Source organism: Danaus plexippus (assembly GCF_018135715.1).
Source record: "Danaus plexippus chromosome 13 unlocalized genomic scaffold, MEX_DaPlex mxdp_15, whole genome shotgun sequence".
NCBI lineage: Eukaryota > Metazoa > Arthropoda > Insecta > Lepidoptera > Nymphalidae > Danaus > Danaus plexippus.
In genome coordinates this window covers 1,730,697-1,751,362 of record NW_026869849.1, presented here as the reverse complement: position 1 = coordinate 1,751,362, position 20,666 = coordinate 1,730,697, and the positions used below count along the sequence as shown (strand labels likewise).

Genomic DNA, 20,666 nt, shown 5'->3' with positions numbered 1-20,666 from the left:
ATTATATGTTGCACGTTACATTCCAAGAAACGGTCCCATAATAACAATACCCGAATATATAATTGGTGTGAAAGAGTGTTGGACATATTCGTCGTTTGTCGAATACGAACCGTGAAATCTGAACCATAATTATTTTACAACTCCTCGGAATTTTAATTGTTCCACAGACTATAAAGGGTGCGATGTATTACCAGTTAGCTGTCAGTTATTTAATAATGGCACTAACTGTTTCCAGCGGCATGGCTTGTGTTTTGCTATATTTTTTGTAACTTATATATTTTTTTTTATAATGAAACAGAGAAGTCTCTTATAGAGCTAATTGTCTTCCGAAATCTGTTCAGTTGATAAGCAAAAAGACTGACAAATAACCAATAAATGAGAATTAATAAGAATACCAATTCATAATATTTTGCGTTTTCGTTATAAATATATGTAAAATATAAATGTTCTTGACACTGAAATTTCATTTATGCGTATAATCTTATAAAAAAAGTGTTTCGTTCTGTAATATTTTTTTGCTTGACGGTGTAACCTATCTGTAGCTCAAAAAGACGGCATAGACCAGCGCCAGATTAATAGGGATGTAAAGTTTTCACAAACTTAAACTACTTCAAAGTTGGACCAACAGTTTTAGGTCTTGCCATCAGCAGACTTTAAAAATTATGCATCAACATATGTTAAGAAAAAAATTAAAACCGTTGAGTACGAGGAAGTTATATAAAAACGTGGTTCGAAAAAAACAGGAAAGACACATGTCTTGTGTATAACAAAAAAGACGCTTTCAAGTTTTTGTGATAGTTTTGTAGTAATGTTACCTGTCGATGGAAGACTGATGCGAGATAATAAAGCGATTGAATGCATTGATCTCATTGGCGACGACGTGTCAGTTATTGGAACCTACTTATGAAGTTGTAAAATGACGCTAAATTCTATAACGTGCGCTATTTGATATGAAGGGTATACGAGAATAAGACGATTAACATTCCAGGCAAATAAGCCCTTTAGTGTTATCTCCCTTATTGTGTATGTTTTTTTTTTTTTTGAGATTTATATAACACATGTTAGCGGAATTACTTGCACTTACATTTCAGCGTTCGTTTTTTTTTTATAAGTTGGCTTATTAGATCAAAAAATTGGCACGAACTGTAACTTCGTAATTATGTGGAACTTTTTGTGTCAACTCATTGAAAAGGCCTCGTAACATGATGTTATACGAGTATTTCTAAAAATTATCATTGTGGTATGTTAATATAGTTTTATTTTTATTAGGATGTTCGTACACATACGTATAAATTGCTAAACAATTTTTTCAATTTAAAAATATCGTCTACTCAGATGAAATGTGCAAAAAGTTCTTCGTTCGAAAATTTTGTAGTATGTAAATTATCTTAGTAAACCAAATCGAACAAAGACACTACGGTATAAACAGATCTAAAACAAATAACTGCCTTTGCGTATTGTAGTCACACAGAACATGCATTGTCATGGTCATGGAGTGCGGCTATTACTGATCTAAAGAACACTACAAAAAGTCTTCGATGTCACGCCTATGCAGTTCGATGGTTCTCACGGAGTACCGAACAAACAACTCTCACTCTGTAACCCGATACGATAATAACGCCTGCTTTCATATTCCTCTCGTCCATTTCTCGGCATAAGCTGAGACAAAGTTAACTAGGTCGAAGAAAACGCTCAATGGAAACGAGACGCTCGAAGGGGTTGTTTGAGACTTCATAATAAAAGCAATACACATAATGAATGCCGCGATGTTCGACACGTTTGTATGTGAGTTTACAATTTGACCATTCCGTGGGAAAGAGCCGGGGGCGGTGTGATAATTGGCTGGTTTGCGTATCTTAAAACCTTCGACGAAGGTAATTATATTTCTGGAGGTAAAACATGTGAAATGATCAGATGATAGGTCCATTCAAAGATTTATTGAGCTGGAATTTCATTTTCCTATTCATTTTTAAAAATGAATAGGAAATTTTTCATAGCTCCAGCGACGGCTTTATAGCTTGAATTTTCGTATCCGCTTAGGCAATACGTAAGCGAATATTTCTATGTCAGAAATGAAATGGTTTGTTAGCTTTGGATGGAAATAGCATGGTATATTTTAAACTCCTCTGTAACGTCTTAAAAAAAAATTAACTGAAGAGTAAATACAATATCTCTGCTTATTTCATACTTTTTGAAAATATTTCTCAATCCAAACTGACCTTCTTAACGCGAAATCGGAATAATAATAGATTATCGGGGTAAAAAATGAATAGAAAAAGCCCGGCTTCCTGAACAACCCCGCAATCAGTCAAGCGTGAGCTGCGCACGTCGTCACCTCGTTGGGTTGTTCAAATATTGGCTCTACAGCAGCTTAAAAAAAGGTAAGAAAAAGTTAATAAAAGATATTATCAACGTTTCTTAAGCTTAATATCCATCAGATTTTTGTCTTCGTATAAACAAATTTAAAAATATAATTACGTTTATATAATCGTCTTAAGGCTTACACAAAAAAATACCTATTTCTGAAACTTATGCTAGGTAGTATACATTTATGAATATGTAGAGGGCACCACGTGCGTTGACATATTGGCTCTCTTCCATATCTCTTGAAACCGGGCTCAAAATGCAGCCTTAAAGCATATATTTTAAGATTATTCCAGTTCATGTTATGTATAAAGCTATCGATTTCGTAAAAACTGTTTATCTTACCGTAGTTAGCTATAAAATTATTTATTACTCTGTATGTAATAATCAATGGTTTATGAGAAAAATATGGATGGTTATTCCTATCAGCTCCGGCATCACAGTCACGTGTTTAGGAAGTAGTTATTAGTTTTCGTAAATAAAACATTGTTATGAATAAACAGACAAAACATATGCATATTTGATAATAAGAAATTGATCATCTTTCACGTTTTGTTTGTAAATACTTTGGGATAGCAAACAGTCCTTGTTTTCTTGAATTCTTTAGTGTTATATATAAAGGTTCTAAGATTTTTATTATTCATATTGATTTGTCCTTTATTACTATTTAAATTTGTCCAAATTGATAGATAAATATTGTTATATACTTATTCTTTTCAACTGTATATTAATTTCTTATAAGAATTATATATTAACAGATAAAGTCATACAACATCCTTGATTCTTAAAAACCCATTAGATTTAAGTCTTCAATGTAATTTGATTCAAAAATAAAACGAAATTCAATTAGGAATTATGCAGCCGTAAATAAAACTTGAAGGAGAATATCCAAGTTCCGATTTTAATAATGCCTTTATAATGAAAATATTTTAAAATATTTCCCTGTCAGTTATAAAACACCCCCTTAATGTAAACTGCTGTTTTAATCCAGCAGAGGGTTTGCAGACTAAGTGCTTAATTTATAATTGAAACCGCGATTCCGAGAGGAGAAAAAGTTTAGAGGAGAGACAAGTTCGTGACACGTTAGTTTGTTGTACAACCAGTTTTAATTATAGTCCCAGTAAAGAGATTATATATAACCCTCGCTAATTGTTCCAACATGTCGGGTATGGGATTAATTCTGTTTGATTAATTAAGGAATTATCTGTGTTATATGTAAATGCAAAATTATATTATCAAAATATAAAGGTAACAAAAACTTTATACGGTTAAAAAAAAGGAATATATGAAGAAAAACACCTTCTAATAGATCCTTAAAGTTAGTGGTAAGCTTTTTTAGGTTCGTATAAAACAAATATCAAATGTCCGGTCAATATGAAAATAGTGTTGTGAATAAATAGAACCTTTGCCGGAAGCAAACGATCTCTTCTGAACGCTTTGCAACATACACCGAAAATAGAAATTACTTATTTGAATAACAAAACCGAAAATTTTCACTGAGTTACAACTCATATATAAATTTAAACGCACATCCTTAAAATCTAACTGTAATAACAGCTGGGATATCCCAGCTATTATATTATTATAAAAAATATAAACTTATCAGCAAACAGTGCACTTGTCGTAGAGTAACTAAAAACGCTATCAACTTATTTAATTTACAATGCGGTTCAGGTGATGCTTAACGGGAGATTAACGGAACGAGGTCACGTGTACCTAACGTATCATATTACGAAGGGCGTTCGTACTGGAAATTTTCGGAGCGCGACCAACAATACTTTCCACAGCTTTCCTAACAAATCCTCAAACAAGTTGCATGTAATCAAAGATACATACGTACTCCTATTCTGTAACTTCAGAATGATAACTAAGATTTTCACGTTAACTAATTTAAATGAAACTAAGGTTTTCGGATACTATATAAAGTGGTACATTAATCTCGTCGTGATGACGATCGCTTCGAAGGAACCGAAACTTCGGGAGTATGTAGATATAAAATAATAAAATGCGAAAAACTTAGCTTCTTAACAAAAAATATAAAATAGCTTTTTTAATTTTGAGAATTATTATAATTATTTTATGATAACTTTCAAATGGTACGCCCGATTTAAAGGATTTAAAAAGTAATTTAGAGATAGTGATGTAGGCTTGAAAACGAAGTAATTTATTTTGATAATACTTAATATCGCATTTATGTAAGTAGCTTTACAATCAACGCATTAGGAATGCCAATTTTTTAAAGTTGTAAAATGGATATAGTATGTTATCCTTAAGGTATAACCATAATTATGCCACCATATATTACTTTGTTATTTCTCAAAGATTTTAGGTAGCGTTTTCGTCAAAAGCTCTTAGACGGCTCATGTCTTCCCGACATCTTTCACAAATATCGTTAATTGACACACAAGTAATTACAAAAACTTTACAAATTATAAACTAAAACCTTCCTCGAGAATCCCGCTATCGTGTGGTGATGACTGTTTGATAATCGGTGCAGTAGTTTTTCTGTTTATGGCGAACAGACAGACAGACGCGGCGAGGGACTTTGTTCTACAATATGTATTGATTACGTAATTTATAAAATAATTTCATAAAAGAAACATATCTTGTTGCAATTTCACGCCCTAAAGAACATTACCAATAAAATTTCAAACATATCATCAAACTGTGTGAACATCCGTACGTAATTTCAAAATACTGTTAATGTATTTTAGATCTCAATAAAAGATTATAGCGAAAGGAAAATCCATTATGTGTGGATTTTGTACTTTCAGATAATCTTCTATAAAACAATACGTGTAGTAATCGTGTACTTAGGTATAAGCGTGATAAATTAAACAAGGCTTTTATTGAATAAGTGGAAAACAAAAGCGTGTTCTTTATAATTTGCTAGTTATCCTTCACGCGTCGTAAGCTTATTGTGAAATAAACCACACAAATAGTAGGTAATGTACAACGTTAAAATAATTTGTTAACGGAATACTAGGTGTAATTCATTTTTAATGACTTCAAAGATGAATAAACGCGAAGCGGTTTTTTTTTTCGTAATGTCTTAAGATATTCCATTATCTGCCGATCATGATAAAATTTGCATGTACTCAAGGATGTATAACACGGACCTGGATATAAAAAGGAGCGTTTCCGATGAATGAAGAAATGACCCATCACGCAAGCGAAGCCGGATGAAGCCTAGTATTTTACAAGCAGTTGGATAACAGAAGGTTGTATAATGTATTTTTTTTTATAATTATATTTTAATTTTAAATACTCTTGAGTATAAAAATTAATTTCAAATAAATAGTATTAGATAATTATGTCTCGATATAAATGAACTATCTAAAATTTTAAATTTACTATTATAAGATATAATAGCGTAATTTACAAAGCGATTATGAGAAATATTCTAGGCGTCGCAACTTAAAATCCCGCCATTGTCGATTTCTTGTATTTGCTATAGAATTGAATGTTATTTTAGTATATTTTACTTCGTTTCAAACATCCTATATTTAGTAATTTAATTACCTTATTATCAATTAATAAGTAAATAGCAAAGATACTCATATCATGAGGTCATGAGTGTGAGAATTTTTGAGCGTACATCAAGAGGTCGTGCCCAAAAGATGACATATAAATATTTAGAGATTATTGCCGTTATAAAAAGTTTAAATTTTTAAGAAATAAACTAAATTAAGAAATTTTATTCAATAAGCTGAAATAAAATATTTTATTCCAAGTAATTTTTTTTAGAAAAAATTGTATTTTTTTTTTTAACTATTTATTATCAAAACATAAATAGAAAATGTAATTATTCATATTCAGCTTTAAGTGTATGTTCATGTAGTTTTTTAAAATAAACTTAATACATAATAATGTATTTGAATAAAATATATTTCAATCTCAATGTTTCAACGGCTGTCTTTGTATGCGTTATAACATATTTTATAGTTCTACTTAAATAATTGTTATGCAAACGTTATTTTACAGAAATTTTACTCTGATAAGTGGAAGGAAACTTGTATTGACAATGCTTGGAGTGTTCAATTTGTTTAAGATAAAACGAATAAATACGGATAAATCGGTAAATAGATTTAGGATCGATTATATGTTTATGTATCGGTTATTTCCAGCACGAGTCCAGCTAAAAGATAAGATAAGATAAATCAAACCGCCGAGCTCGCGAGCATAAAATATACGTTTTACCTTTAGAAATACGAATACTACTTAGGATGTATTACTTAGCATTATCGAGTTAGCTTTTCAATTTGAGATCAGTTTTCGTGTGTTGCAAATTGGTTCCTGAGGCAATTATGCAGACACGCGGTGATATATTTGGAGGCGGTGACACTCTCGTCATGGGAGTTCTTGGAAATTAATACACGAACATGTTAAATACTTTTTTTTGTTCAGAAAATTTTCTTTAGTAGACAAAAAGATGAGTTACGAACTTTATAATGTAACATTAAAATGTTGTTATTAATTTTTACCTCCGCTAAGTTTCTGGTTATTATTTAAGAGTAATTTAGTATTCTTAACAAATAAATAAATTAAAAATCCTTTAGGTTAATTTGGTCCAAAATTGGAAATAATATTTTTTTTTATATTTGTGAATAAAATATTAATTTTGACTAAACTTGATTTTTTCATCATTAAATTTAATTTACGTTGCCGATTATATACCAAATTTTACCTCCGTGAGTATATTTTAATAATAGGTACAAAGTTTTTATTTAGATGAAACTAAGTTATCTAATAGATTACCTTTACCTACCAAGTATAGACCTTCTAATGAGCCTCAATTAGTACATATTAAGATCAAACTTAGTTAAAAATACGCAACTTGGTTCTTAAAAGATTTACACGTCGCTATTTTTGTTTCGACCCGAGGCTGGGAATGCTTTTTAGCGATTCATCGCGAATTCCGAATGTAATTACCTTGAAGCGATTCAACTCCCTTAACTAGTACGTTCCGAAATAAAATTGTCTACGTAGAAGTTACTTATTTATCAGTTCAAATATTATGTTAAGTTATTGTCTCAAAATTTTAAAATATTTTATATAGAGAACAAATACTTAAAAAAAATTATTATTAAATTAAAAATCCCACCGATATTATTTATCTCAATTGTTACTTGAGCTAAAATTATAGATAATTATGAAGGGATCTCATTGAAAATTATAAGTCAAAATACAACCCTCTGACTCTGTTTTAACGGAACATTTGCAATTCAATTTTGTTAGCAAATAGATCACAATAAGTGGCTGTACTTCTGTGGTTGTATGAGGCCTTCAGAGGCCTCTAGTAGCTACCTGTAATACTACAATTGATGCTCCACGAAGGTTTAATTATCAAAGATAGTAGAGCGTCCAGATGACCTGAAAACGGAAAAATCTAAAACTTTTTTTTCCAACCTGTATAATTTTATGTAAGTGTGTTTAAAGGTCCCGTCTGCTAAGCGGTTTAACAAGCGTTAGGTTCTTTTGTGACTATTGTCATTGGGAACGGAAAACATTCAAGCTCTTGCTTTAGTTTTGGACCAATACTGCTCTTACCGCGTTTTAGAATTTACGTACGACGATACTATCATGTGTTTAGTTTTATCAATGAAAAATACAGTCTGTTTTTGATTTTACTATGAAATCGGGCTATATAGCCGTAGTTAGAAAATTTAATCATAGTTTTCAAAAACCTTTCTTCCTATCAGTAATAATCATGAAATCAAATTTCATCTCTTTCCATAGGTAAAAGGGGACAGAAACCCACTTAAAAACCTAAAATTTGAAATTAAACAAGTTATATCTAATTTTCATAAACATTACATAAAAAGCCTTAACTTTACATAATAAAAATTCTGAAATAATTCACATTAATATACCTATTCTTGGGTCGATGAACATTTGTATAGCGACAAGCGTTTATAGCCCGTGGCTAGTAATCACATACAGAAAACCTTATTTGACATGTGCCATGTATTCATAATATTGACATATATGTATTCATTGCTTAGAAAATGTGTATAATTCGGTTTATAGTGATAGCGATTTATAGTAACAGCAAACATAATATTTACTGTACCATCCACGATAATGAACAACACTTTATCGTGTATTTTTTTGATTTTTAACTCGTGACTTCGGATCTTATTGTTGTTTATAGCTCTCTGAAAATCATTCAAAGATTTCTATAAAGTTAAAACTGTTATAAATATATTAAAATGAAGAAAATTTGGTCAGATGTAGTACAGCGGCTCCATTTTAAGCTTTCCTAATAATAGATGTATCGTTTCGTGTGATGTTAGCACGAGTATCCAAATTTCTTGCTATTTACTTTATGTTTGAGACAAAACAAACAATAATATATTGTAACTTTATATTCCATTTTAAAATTATGATTATATATTACTTTGTTATTGAAGTTTTAATTCAAACATGGCACATAATTAATTTTTCTTTATTATTTTCTGTGGCGTTGTAGAATATACCCACTGTAAGTTATTTTGTAATGATTTCCTACTAAAATATCGTTCTAGGGTGTTGCTATAAAAAAATTTAAATATTTTTATTTTTCAAAAAATCATAGTAGAGTATATGAGTTTTAATGTACTTATTCTATTCCTCTCTGTCTTAATTAATTTATTAGGGAAAAAGAATATTCAATGTTATAATTTAATTTTAATATATATCATGAATATAGTCTATAAAAATAATTCTTACTCCATACTATGTAAATATTAAAAATGTAGAGAATGATATAAAGAATAAAATAATGCAAAACAATTTAAAAATTCTTTATATCTTCAATGAAAAAAAAAATGTAAAGTTTATGCTTAAACTAAAATAATAAAATATTTTTTCACACAATAAAATTACATATGTTGAAAGTTATTTTTTTAACTTACCAGCTAAATTCACGATCACAAACAAAAACTTCCAAGAGCAATTAAAAATCATCTTCCCCATATTCAATTTTTCGTGCACTAATTACTAATATCTAGAAAAAGTTCTATTGTCTACTTAATAACATCCAAATATTGGCGCACTGATGTTAATTTTAATTTCATATTAGTATTACAAAAAAAAAAGTTAAATTTTCAAATTAAGAACACTCTTAGATTATATATGAACTCCTTGATTATTTTATATTTGTGGAATAATAAAAAAATATATAACGTTATTTAATTTACGCGGGCTGTTAACACACGAGTGAACTTCGGTATAATGCAAAGCATATAGAGGCCGGTGATCGACCCTACCGGAACCACAGTCGTTGGGTTCGCGACTGACGACTTCATGTGCACGACACCGAAACGCGCACAGAACCAACTTACCGTTTACTTTGCCTCTACACCTGTAGACGCTTAATTCTTATTAAATAAGGCTCATTATTGAACGACAACCGTTTTAGCGATGAAATTGTTATGATATAACTAAAACCATAGTTTTTGTAGAGCGTACGCGCAGAGAAAAGCACGTTGGCCCATTGTTGGTATTGTTTCGGTCAAAAGTAAAAACAATACGGTAAAAAGGGTGCGATAAAGACAGTTACGCAGGCTATAGGAATGTGGATGTTTATGCAATTAATCATAATAATCTCATAATACAGCATAATTATAAAGCCATCTGCACACGCAGTGCTATGTACGAAAAATTATTAATATTTACATATTTGATTGTATCCAATTGTGAACGGGCGTTATTGTTACACTTTAACTTAATTTCCTTCTGATTGGAGAGGATATTTATTTATTCATTTTTAATACTGCTAAGTGTTACTTGGGTCTTTGTTTTTGCAGTTCCTAGCTTAATGGGATAAGCCGGTGTAGAGCAATCAATTGATCAATTACTAACTTGAGGTTTGGAACAATTAGAAAAAAATATATTAATTGAAACATTGTTTGAACATGTGCGTACGTACATATATTATAACTAGATAGTTTTAAAGCGTTTTTTACATTGAAATTTGATAATAATAGAATAAAAATAATAATACAACCCCAACATTTGTATTTTTCGAATATTTTTTTGTGTGCTTACTTATCTTATTGAAGTTTATTCTCACAAGAAGTTCGTTTGATCAATACCTAATGGCTTTAAGTTATTGTGTTTATTTTGCGAATAATCTTCAAACCCGATTCTATTTTAATCATTAAAGTTACCAAAGAAAAATAATCTAGAATATTCGACGTAATTAGTTTTTGTGATTTTAGAAATATTTGAAAGTGAAATTAGATAAAAGAAAAATAGATTTTTTGCCTTAAATTCAGTATGTTAATGGCGAGGAATTAATATTTGCTTACGTTTCATTCGTTTTCGAAATCCAAAGTGGTCTCATCATTTTACTCAGTCACTGCTGGCTTTATATTTTATTATATTGATAAACTTTTTTATGTTTTAACATACATCGCCACTAATCTATGCGATTCTTAATTTTTTTAATAATTGAATAAATACAGAAAAAACGCCATCTTTGTATAATATTCGTTTATTTCTTCTATATTTTTTTGTTCTAATAAATAAAAATTTCCAACATGTAAAATATCTTTAACCGCGAGTACTTACAATACTTTGACTGTCAAGCTAAAACTATAAAATGGTTTAAATAAAATTAATTTATAATAAATAAAATATATTAATAAGTACAATAGTAATTAAATTAAGGAGAGCCCAGTGATTTCACTCACAGTGACATCATTCAGTCATCATCGTGTCTACGTTAGACATAATTTTTTTAATAATATCTTATTAATAGTATATAAGTATCCAAAATACTACTAATTCTAGAATTTGCAATAGTTTTACCCGCTTTTCGAGCTATTCACCCGAACAAGTGAAGCGAAACGAGCAAACTTTCACAAGAGTCCATAAAGTGTTATTATTTACGAATGTCGAAAATATTGAAAATAAGATAAACGTAACATTGAATGTGAATTTAATTTTAAAAACTTTATACTCTGCATATTATAAAATAACAGTGAAATGTATTAATTGAAATGAACACGTAATATAGCTTTAATAAAGTAAGCCTTTATGTCTTTATACACTTGTTTGGCCATATTAATTATATACTAATAACTAGCTAGCAATGATTTATGTATACATACTCTACTGTTGGGCTCGCATTAGATAGAAATTTCAAAACTGCCCATAAATGGTGATAAATACAATTTAATATAGTAGAAATATTAAATAGTACGAGAAATATTTGAGCTGCCAACTGACTAACTGAAACAAACGTACACAAAAATTTAATTGTACCTTTTATTTCGTTAAATTAAATATTATACACGTAACTATATAGTTTTAAACAAAAGCATTCACTAGATTTAACACGAATGAGTTAAAAAACTACAGTATTTACACTAGCATTTAGAAAACTTTTATGTATTTTTAGTAAATATATTAAAATTTTAGCAATACTAGTGTTGATTACTTAACATTCTACGTGTTTATCGTGTCACATGTAACAAAATTGTGTGTGTTTGTCAGTGCACTACTCAAAAACTAGAGAATGGGATAACAATAATGCTATAATGTGATATGGGTTACTTTTTTATTACAGTTTTGTGAGACCTAAAGTGCGATAACTATATACAAGTTATATATATAATGTGAATATCTCCAACACCTTAAATCACTATCATATCTTTAATATATCATTCATGTGGAGTCAGCTTCAAAGATTTATTTTAATAAAAGTTACTGGGCGCCCCTAATGGCTTCCTGATTTCAGGGCGCACCATGAAAAAAAAAACTTGTCACATCAATCCCAACGAATTGATCAGGTCAGAGGTTTTTATCGGGTCTATTTAAATCGATGACGTCACGTGTTTATGGACCTAGTAAAATATAAAAATCGTAAATGCCTCTAAAAGGGCTTTGAGCATAAATTTGTATCCCTGGAGCTTGTAGTCCATAACTCGTTATATGACGTGTCGCACTAAACTATATTTACTGACAATTTCGGTACACTCGTAAAATACAGAGTAAAAAACGCGTTCTCGTTCAAAAATGATAGATATATTAGCGGCTGTGTGCACAAAATTTCAACACAGTTTCAATTTTTTCGATATGAAAACTTAAAACATAACATCGTTTCTTTCATATTTTTAAAGTTGAAAAATTGAAATTCAACCGTCGAGTGCGAAGCGGGAAGCGGTCGTAACAATTAACACGGGAATTCATGTCAAGGGGTCGGCAGTTTGAAACCGGGCAAGTTATACCGCGCTAAGTACGTAATTAGTACTAATTTTTGTTTTTCAAGAAACCTATTATGGCCCAGACGGTACAGCACTGTTTCTTTAGTGAAAGAAAAGATTTCATTTTGAAATGAGAGTGTTAGGTCTTGAATGCGCTTAGTGCGGAGAGTACATATTTTTTAATAAAAATCAATTACCACCTCTTTGTTATATAGTTAGAACATAGTATTCAAAAGATGTATATGGTATTACCTGACTCTTAGATTACAATACATATTTTTAGGTGTATTTCAAGCGTAACCGCATATACAAAGTGAAGTATCTACTACAGAAAGGTGGATGAATAGCGAACGATCAAGGAGAATTACAAATAAAACTCATACTGTTAACAATAATCAATCAGTCTGACTTCATTAATTATTAAACTTTAATTATTTACCTATTAAAACCATATTAATAATTGTAGTAGATAAATCAACATATATTAAATTTGTATAGAAAAAACGAAAGCGTAGCTGCGCTTGTTTAAACAGCCATAAGTTTTTCTTGTATCTACCAGATCTAATGTACGAGTATCTTTCTTTATATGTACAAAACTACTTTTTTATCTTTTATAGATACTTGTGATTATATACCACCTAAGTAGACCTAAACATGTACATAGTCAGGTGTCCACTAGCGTACGTGTCTGGATGTTCTTGTTGTATTAGTGACATTAGTTATTTATCCTCAGATAATTATTATTGTGCGACAAAAGAATATTTTATAATGTAATAATCTGACCCGGCTACTATATGATTAATATGAGGACCATAACAGTTCAAAAACGTATCCTTTGATATAGGTTTTTATGGTACGGCCTAAGGCCTCGCGAGTGAATCACATTTTCAAAGCATCATCGAGATAGAAAAAGTGTCAGCGAACGGCAATCGTAATTTTCCCTTTTTTGCAAGATCTATTTCATGTATTAAAGAAGCCTTCGGAGTCCCGTTCAAGTGTGTGATTTTATATAAGTGTATTACATGATTATTTTTTTTATATATCAGAGATCTTAAGTTTTTAGTAATACACTTTTGTTTCTTAAAGACGTTCCCTGTAACTTAATCCTTCATTAAATACAAGAAATAACTTAGAATAATTATAATTAATAATAATTATATTATCGAATTTTGTTTCATAATTACTGCTTCTTATTTAAATGTTTATATTTTAATGAGGGATACATCGTCTTTAGCTACATATATAAAGTAAACCGCAATGATTTGTGTCTATTTTAAGATACTTTAATGTCAATTTATCTCTGACTTTCAAAGGAATATCCTCTTCAAAATTTTCCTGACTTCTGAAGTTCACTTGTCAGTTAATTGTTGGAATGCTTTGTCTTTAATACCTTGACATTATCTGTATATTTCATTATAGAAAATTATTATAATTAAAATGCTAATGATTGTTATTAGTTTTTCAGCGTCCCTGACTCATTATCAATTTTTCGAGAGGTTCTTTTAGATCAGTACATGAAAAACTCATAAGCAATTACCCGAGAACCGAACAAATTGATATATATATATATATATATTTTTTTTTTTTGATTATTTTTGTATTGTTTAACTTTTAACTTCTATAGTAAAGGTAAACTATATCCACAATTGAAAAGAGCACCGAGTGGCTAAAAGCAAGTATAAATATGAGTATTGTTTGGTTGCTGCAATCTTTTCAATACAATCTCTTTATTAACTTAACATTTCATTGTTTTAGACAAAGGAAAAACAAATAACGACAAAGGTAAATGGCGGACAAAAAAAAAGTATAACAACCATTTCTATATTCAATAGCCAAAAAAGCCCTGTAGCGTAGAGTAGATAAAGTATTTTTTTTATATAAAAATGACGCAAAAGATTTTCCTTTAATTGAAAACATATATCAACAACAAAAATATAAAAACGAAATAAAAAGATTTTTTAAAAAAAATCCCGTTATATGATTAATCGTAAAAGATATTACGAGACAGTTTTGAATAGAATATAATATACATTTTATAGTAGTTTAATATAATTTCTCTGTTATATAAATAATATTCTGAAGGCTTTACATTAATTAAATTCTACGTGTGTATAAAAAATTCCTTTTGTTCTATTCTGGAAGTCTTAATTTGTCTGAGTAGATACGTGTTAAATCGAAACAAATGAGTAACTTATTTATTCGCTGGGTGCGTGACTCCAGCGCCATCTAACGACACAACTTACGGTGGCTCTTTTGAGAAAATAAACATATATTGGATGTCAAATAGTTATTGAAAAAATAAAATCAACTTGAAAAAAATTTTTTTTCAATGTGAAATGTGATATATTACACAGAGTGAATATTAAATTAAAAAATTTTCCGTGGGTCAGCTAAAAACAGTAAGTAAGATAAATACAACAACTAAAACAAGTCTCAATAAGTGAATTAGGTTGAGACATCTGTCAAGATGTTTATTGTAAATTAATATAGAATAAAAAATCATTATTAATATTAAAAAACAATCTAAAATAATATATAAAATAACAAATAGCTCTATTTAACATAATTATATTTTTACGAATGTATCTTAAATTTTTTTTTTTTTATTTCATTTTGCAGATAAAAAATGGAATTGGTGTTAAGAACGGGTTTTCAATCTATCACACATAATATTATTTTTCAACCACAGACTCTGATAGAGGGTAAAAATTTAGTTTTGGCTGAGCACGAGCTGAGAATACGGTTGTAGGTTATAGTAATACTTACTTTTGCCTTTTAACAGCAGTTATCCATTTTTTTCGCTGATTTAATTTCCACTTGGCAACCGGAATCTTATAAAATTTACAATTACTATTCCTACTAGTATTTTTGCAATCGACTACACAACAACTTTGATGGCCCATTTTATTTTATTTATTTAATTAAACTGACACACGTGTTATTGTTATGGTCATAGATAATAAAGAGCCACCCGTAGTTCTGTATTGTCCGCAGCGAGCGCTGACATCACTTTTGTGTCCCCCACTATACCTTACCCACCCAGCGAATAATACCACTAAAAATATTTGGTAACTAAAATTTACTATAATGTAAAAGATAATGTTAGCAACATTATATTCTTTCTTGTTACTTTATCTTTTACTTTTTATTTATGCTTCCTCCATAATTATACTGAATAAATAACACTTTTTAATACAAGAATCATATCGTATTTCGTCATCTCCAGCCTATAGGAGCCCACTGCTGAGCAAAGTCTTCTTCTCACATGGAGAAGGTCTAAATACACTTAGAAAGTACATATGACTCGGAAAAGATCACATTGGTACTTGCCAGGTTTCGAACCCGCGCCCTATCGTATAATATTTAAGTTATTTATAAATCTAACCACACAAGCTGCTAGCTAGATATGGGAACAATGCATTAAAATTACCTATAAACATATCGCAAACAAAATCTAAATACCAACATCTTAAACAGTAATCTAAATTCATAATTATATTCTATGTTGCTTGAAAATAAATTTATTTCATCTTTATCGTTATACTGAATCTCAGGAAAGAGTTAGGGTTTTGTTCCCACGACGCTTCACCTATAAACATATTAAATACCAACATAACCCGAGTAACATGTACAGTGTACACGCACCCTAAACGTTCCAATATAAATAAGGACCCGTTCCGAATCGCAGGCTCTCCACTGGTAAATTCACGCTTTACTTGGTTTGCAAATTCCCAACGTTTGCAATATCAGTTTAATGTAGATATCTATACAATCGAAGTAGGTAAATGCAGTTTAAAGTTTTACAAAATTATTACCGATATAATATCTAAGATTTTCTTGTTTACAGATTTAAATCAAAACTAAATGTTTCAGATAAGTACGGACACTTTCATCTCGTCTGCCCCTAACAACGCTTGCTGAAAAATTATCGAAAATGTCCGTTTATTAAGGATGTAATACTTTCAATATTTTCAAAACCACTCTGAGATATAGGTTCGATATTTTTTGTATTGAAAATAAGAAGTAGTACATCCTAGTACTTGCTTTATATATGTCCTATTTCAGTGAGTGCGTTATTATATACCTACTAGAAACGGTAAGGGTCAATACAAAAAATGGTAAGGGTATATATTCATAAATCTTCTAAGATATCGCAAACGAAAAGAATTAAATGTTTATAGATTTCTTTCGAAAAGTATCCGAATGGTTCAGAATAGCTCAACGAGGAACTTTCAAAGGCTGTTGAATGTGGGACCATTTGAAATTGCGCCTAAATTAAATTATTCATTTTAGTGTATTTATTGAAAGAATGGCTTGATCCGTATTAGTATTTAACATATTTAAAATCATGCCATTTTCTAAAACAATACACAGTAATCCTTGGAAAAATAACTAGTGTTAAACAAATGTATTTGATTTCTAAAAAAAAAATAGATTATTATGTCTCCGTCTGCGTAAAAAGGCAAAAAAATTATGAAAAAAGTTTTAAGTATAAGTCTAATAGAAATGATAAGACCTACTTATGTAACCGAACTAAATAAAATTTACGATAACTACCTACTACTGAGTGCTTTATGATGGTTAAACACAACGTACCTACTGATCTTTACGTATTCTATAATTAAATAAACCTATAAGTAAATTTTAATTATACAAAAACACTCGAAAACTAACAAAAAAAAAACACAATTGTTACGTTAAATTACCAACATAACTTTAACGACATAAATTAACGCTATTGAAAGCTACATTTACAGCAATATTATCTTTAAAAACCTGTTGAAGTTTTCATTTGGAATAAATAGAGCGTACAATAAACTATTTTAATTAAACACGAACATTTCTCACTGAAAATGACTAGAATATTCCATGGAAGTGTCGTTCCGATAAACTATCAGAGCCCATAAAACATTTTAACTTTTATCTGTCATCCGGAAATTTATCCTGATGCCTCATTTTATGGCGTCACGAGTTGCACAATTCGATCTGCTTTTTGTTTTTCTATACAATAGAAGTTATTTGAATAGATGCGTCATAATACTGAGCATGTAACAATTCGCTTTCCAGATTTTAAGTTTAACACAAACAATTCCATGACTTTCTTAATTCATGTCGCTTCGAAGTTTGCTTCTAATGTAAGTAGTGCATATTTTGAAACGTATTTTTGGTATTAGTGAGATTAAATTATGATGAAAACGAAACTAATATTTTTCGGATATCCTACGCGTGCTTTTTTTTTTTGTTAAAACTACATACTCCCGACGTTTCGGTTACTTTTCGGTTGCTGAAAAGTAACCGAAACGTCGGGATTATGTAGTTTTAAAATTATAAAATCCGCGTAGTTATCCGAAAATATATTAGTTTCATTTAAATGTATAAAACTCGCGAAAGTCTTAGATCTCATTATATAATGAAAACGTTAGATTTATACACGAAGTCTTTGTTCATTATATATTGTGTGTACAGTTTCATATATCAATGCGGAGTTGCTAAAGGTTACCAAAATCCAATAGCCGTCAGTGGAATGTATTCGGCGCTGTCAGTCCGTGCGCTTCGATAGCGTCGAGGCCTTTTAGAATTATTTAAATGATAGTTTTTTGCCGCGACTTCCCTGTATTTAATACTTTTGTTTTTGCGTCTCGTTTTTTTAAGTTTCATTTAAACGATACATTATTATAAAATGTTTTTTTTTTATTATATCATTTCCAGGTCTTCTGATACTTTCACTGATACTAATTATTTGAACTTTTTTGTTTCTTTATATTTTTAACCTTTGTGTAAAACTTTGAAATGGCTGGGCGTGTTCGTAACTACGTGCTGGCAGGTCTTCTGCTGGCAGGTCTTGTGTTGTGTGGTGTAGCAGATCAAACGGATCGACCGATATCGATGATACTTTATAAAATTAATATAGGTAATTAAAACAAAGTGAGAGTTTACTTCAGATAATCATGTTATATAATGTATTGTTTTTATTCTGTATATAAACATACATATTCTTGAATCGTATACAATAAATGTACATCGGAAGAAATTGAAGTGCTACTTAACCGAAATCGATTCGTCAATCATTCTACTCGATTGGGATACGTAATGAGAAATCAATTCATTAAAATAACCGAGGTAATGCACGCCATCGTGATTTATGACTAATGAACCGAACTTTTTGATTAAAAAAAAATACCAAAGATAAAATATCATGACGATTGAAAAGAAAAAAATTGAGTAAGGTTTCGTTGTGGGCTCGATCTGGAATAATACTTATGCTAGCTATCGAACGTGAAATCTTTTAGTATTGTTAATGACATGGAGTAAATATTACTGGAAGTTATAACTTTACAATAAATGATTAAACCGATCTCGCAAGTCGTTTCCAGTTTGAGTGAGTGAGTGGGATTGTCACCTGGTAGCGTTCTATTCCTCAGACGTAATAACTCTGTCAGTAACACCGTCTCGAAAACTTCTATCTGATTCCCTTTGATCACTTCAAGAGATTCCCTAGAGTTCATAGTTTTCGAGCTTAATATCTCAGTGTAAAATGTAATGTAGGACATTCTAGATCTGATAAACACGAAAATAAACAATAACTTTGGTTATTTCACTCGTTGAGAATCCAAAATGCTGCTTCACAGAAACATATACTTAGTCGAATCGAATTAATCGGTTCATGAAGATTGTTTTCATCCACAAAGACACAAAACATATGCAAAGGTCTATATTAAAAATATTTATAAACAACTGGTTACATTATTGAAAGTTCTACTGTCTCTATATCTATCTATCTAACTCTTTCTACTATCTCGTCTGCCCGTGATCACGGTTGCAAAGTAACCAAAACGTCGAGAGCATGTAGTTTTAATAATAAATAAATAAACCACGCGTAGTATATCCGAAAAATATTAGTTTCATTTAAATGAATAAAACTCGCGAAAGTCTTTGATATCATCAAGTTCTACTATACATTATACACTAAATCATCTTGATAGTTACTTTAAATATAAAATATGTTTAACCAACACATAACAGTACTTACCTTAATTATTTCCTCATATACTAATACATCGGACATGGTGAATCTATTTAGTAATCATTTAATTCCGAAAACCATTGACTGGAGGTCGACGCAGCTTAATGCTAATTGCTTTTGGCATTAAAAATCTAATAGCTTCACGGATAAAAATCTTCACGTTTTATAGACTAACATAAACTATATATATCCAGAGAAGATTAATACGTGTTTCTATCAGTTTCATTTAGAGAATTTTATACAATATAATAACATTTTCTATAAAATAAGTCTATTTAAAATAGGGCATATGAATACGCTTGAATATAAGCATGGCATAAGCAAAATACCATAGACAAAAGATAATATATGTACATACGATAATAAAAATATATGTTTCTATTGAATCCCTATAATAAAATCAATCAATAAATTTTTGGTTTATATTTTATTATTACTTTAATAATATATATAGAATACAAAACCTAGTTGAATGTTACGATGGCAGTTTAGATGAAAGAGATAAAAAAGTAATTCTGATTTTATGGATCTTATCTTTTATCATCTTAAATAAAGTTTCAATAGATTTATAGAAAACTTATATGTAATTATTTATTTAATTTAGAAACGTCAACCGTTATCTCGTATGCGTCACAACTGATTATCGTCTCTAAATGTCTCTGACATGACGTATGAGTCACAGTTTTTTAAAATGTCAATCAAGTAAGCATCTAAAACTATTCTTGAGATTAATGTTTAAATATCGAATTTTTGTTGTCGTTCGTGTTCGGTCCATTTAATAAATTTATATGTAAATATATTGAAATGAATAGAATTAATTTGTAATAAATTGTTTTACCTTTATATAAAATTAGTCTTAGCTTTACATTTTTTATACAGTATATATCTCCTGTTTGCATTTAATTGAATTTGTGTTGTTTTAGATCTACCAACTATGTAATTCCTAATTGTGACTTAAGTCGAGACTGTTAAATTTTATTTCATTGAAAAGTCAATCCCGGACCGTGTCTCCTCCATTCTATATGACACTGGCAGAATATACTGTGCACGTCTTTGCACGGAGGAAGACTATATTATATATAAAA

General features: G+C 29.8%; 1 protein-coding gene across 2 annotated transcripts in view; it reads right to left on the bottom strand.

The window, feature by feature from the left end:
* Positions 1 to 9,627, bottom strand: part of LOC116770251 (hemicentin-1) — a 46,461-nt gene extending 36,834 nt beyond the window's left edge. For both annotated transcript variants that reach the window (XM_032661648.2, XM_032661650.2), the window contains exon 1: positions 9,261 to 9,627. In XM_032661648.2, coding sequence (XP_032517539.2) covers positions 9,261 to 9,321 — 61 coding nt within the window. In that variant the 5' untranslated portion in view covers positions 9,322 to 9,627. The remainder of the gene's footprint in view (positions 1 to 9,260) is intronic.
* Positions 9,628 to 20,666: the final 11,039 nt, after the last annotated feature.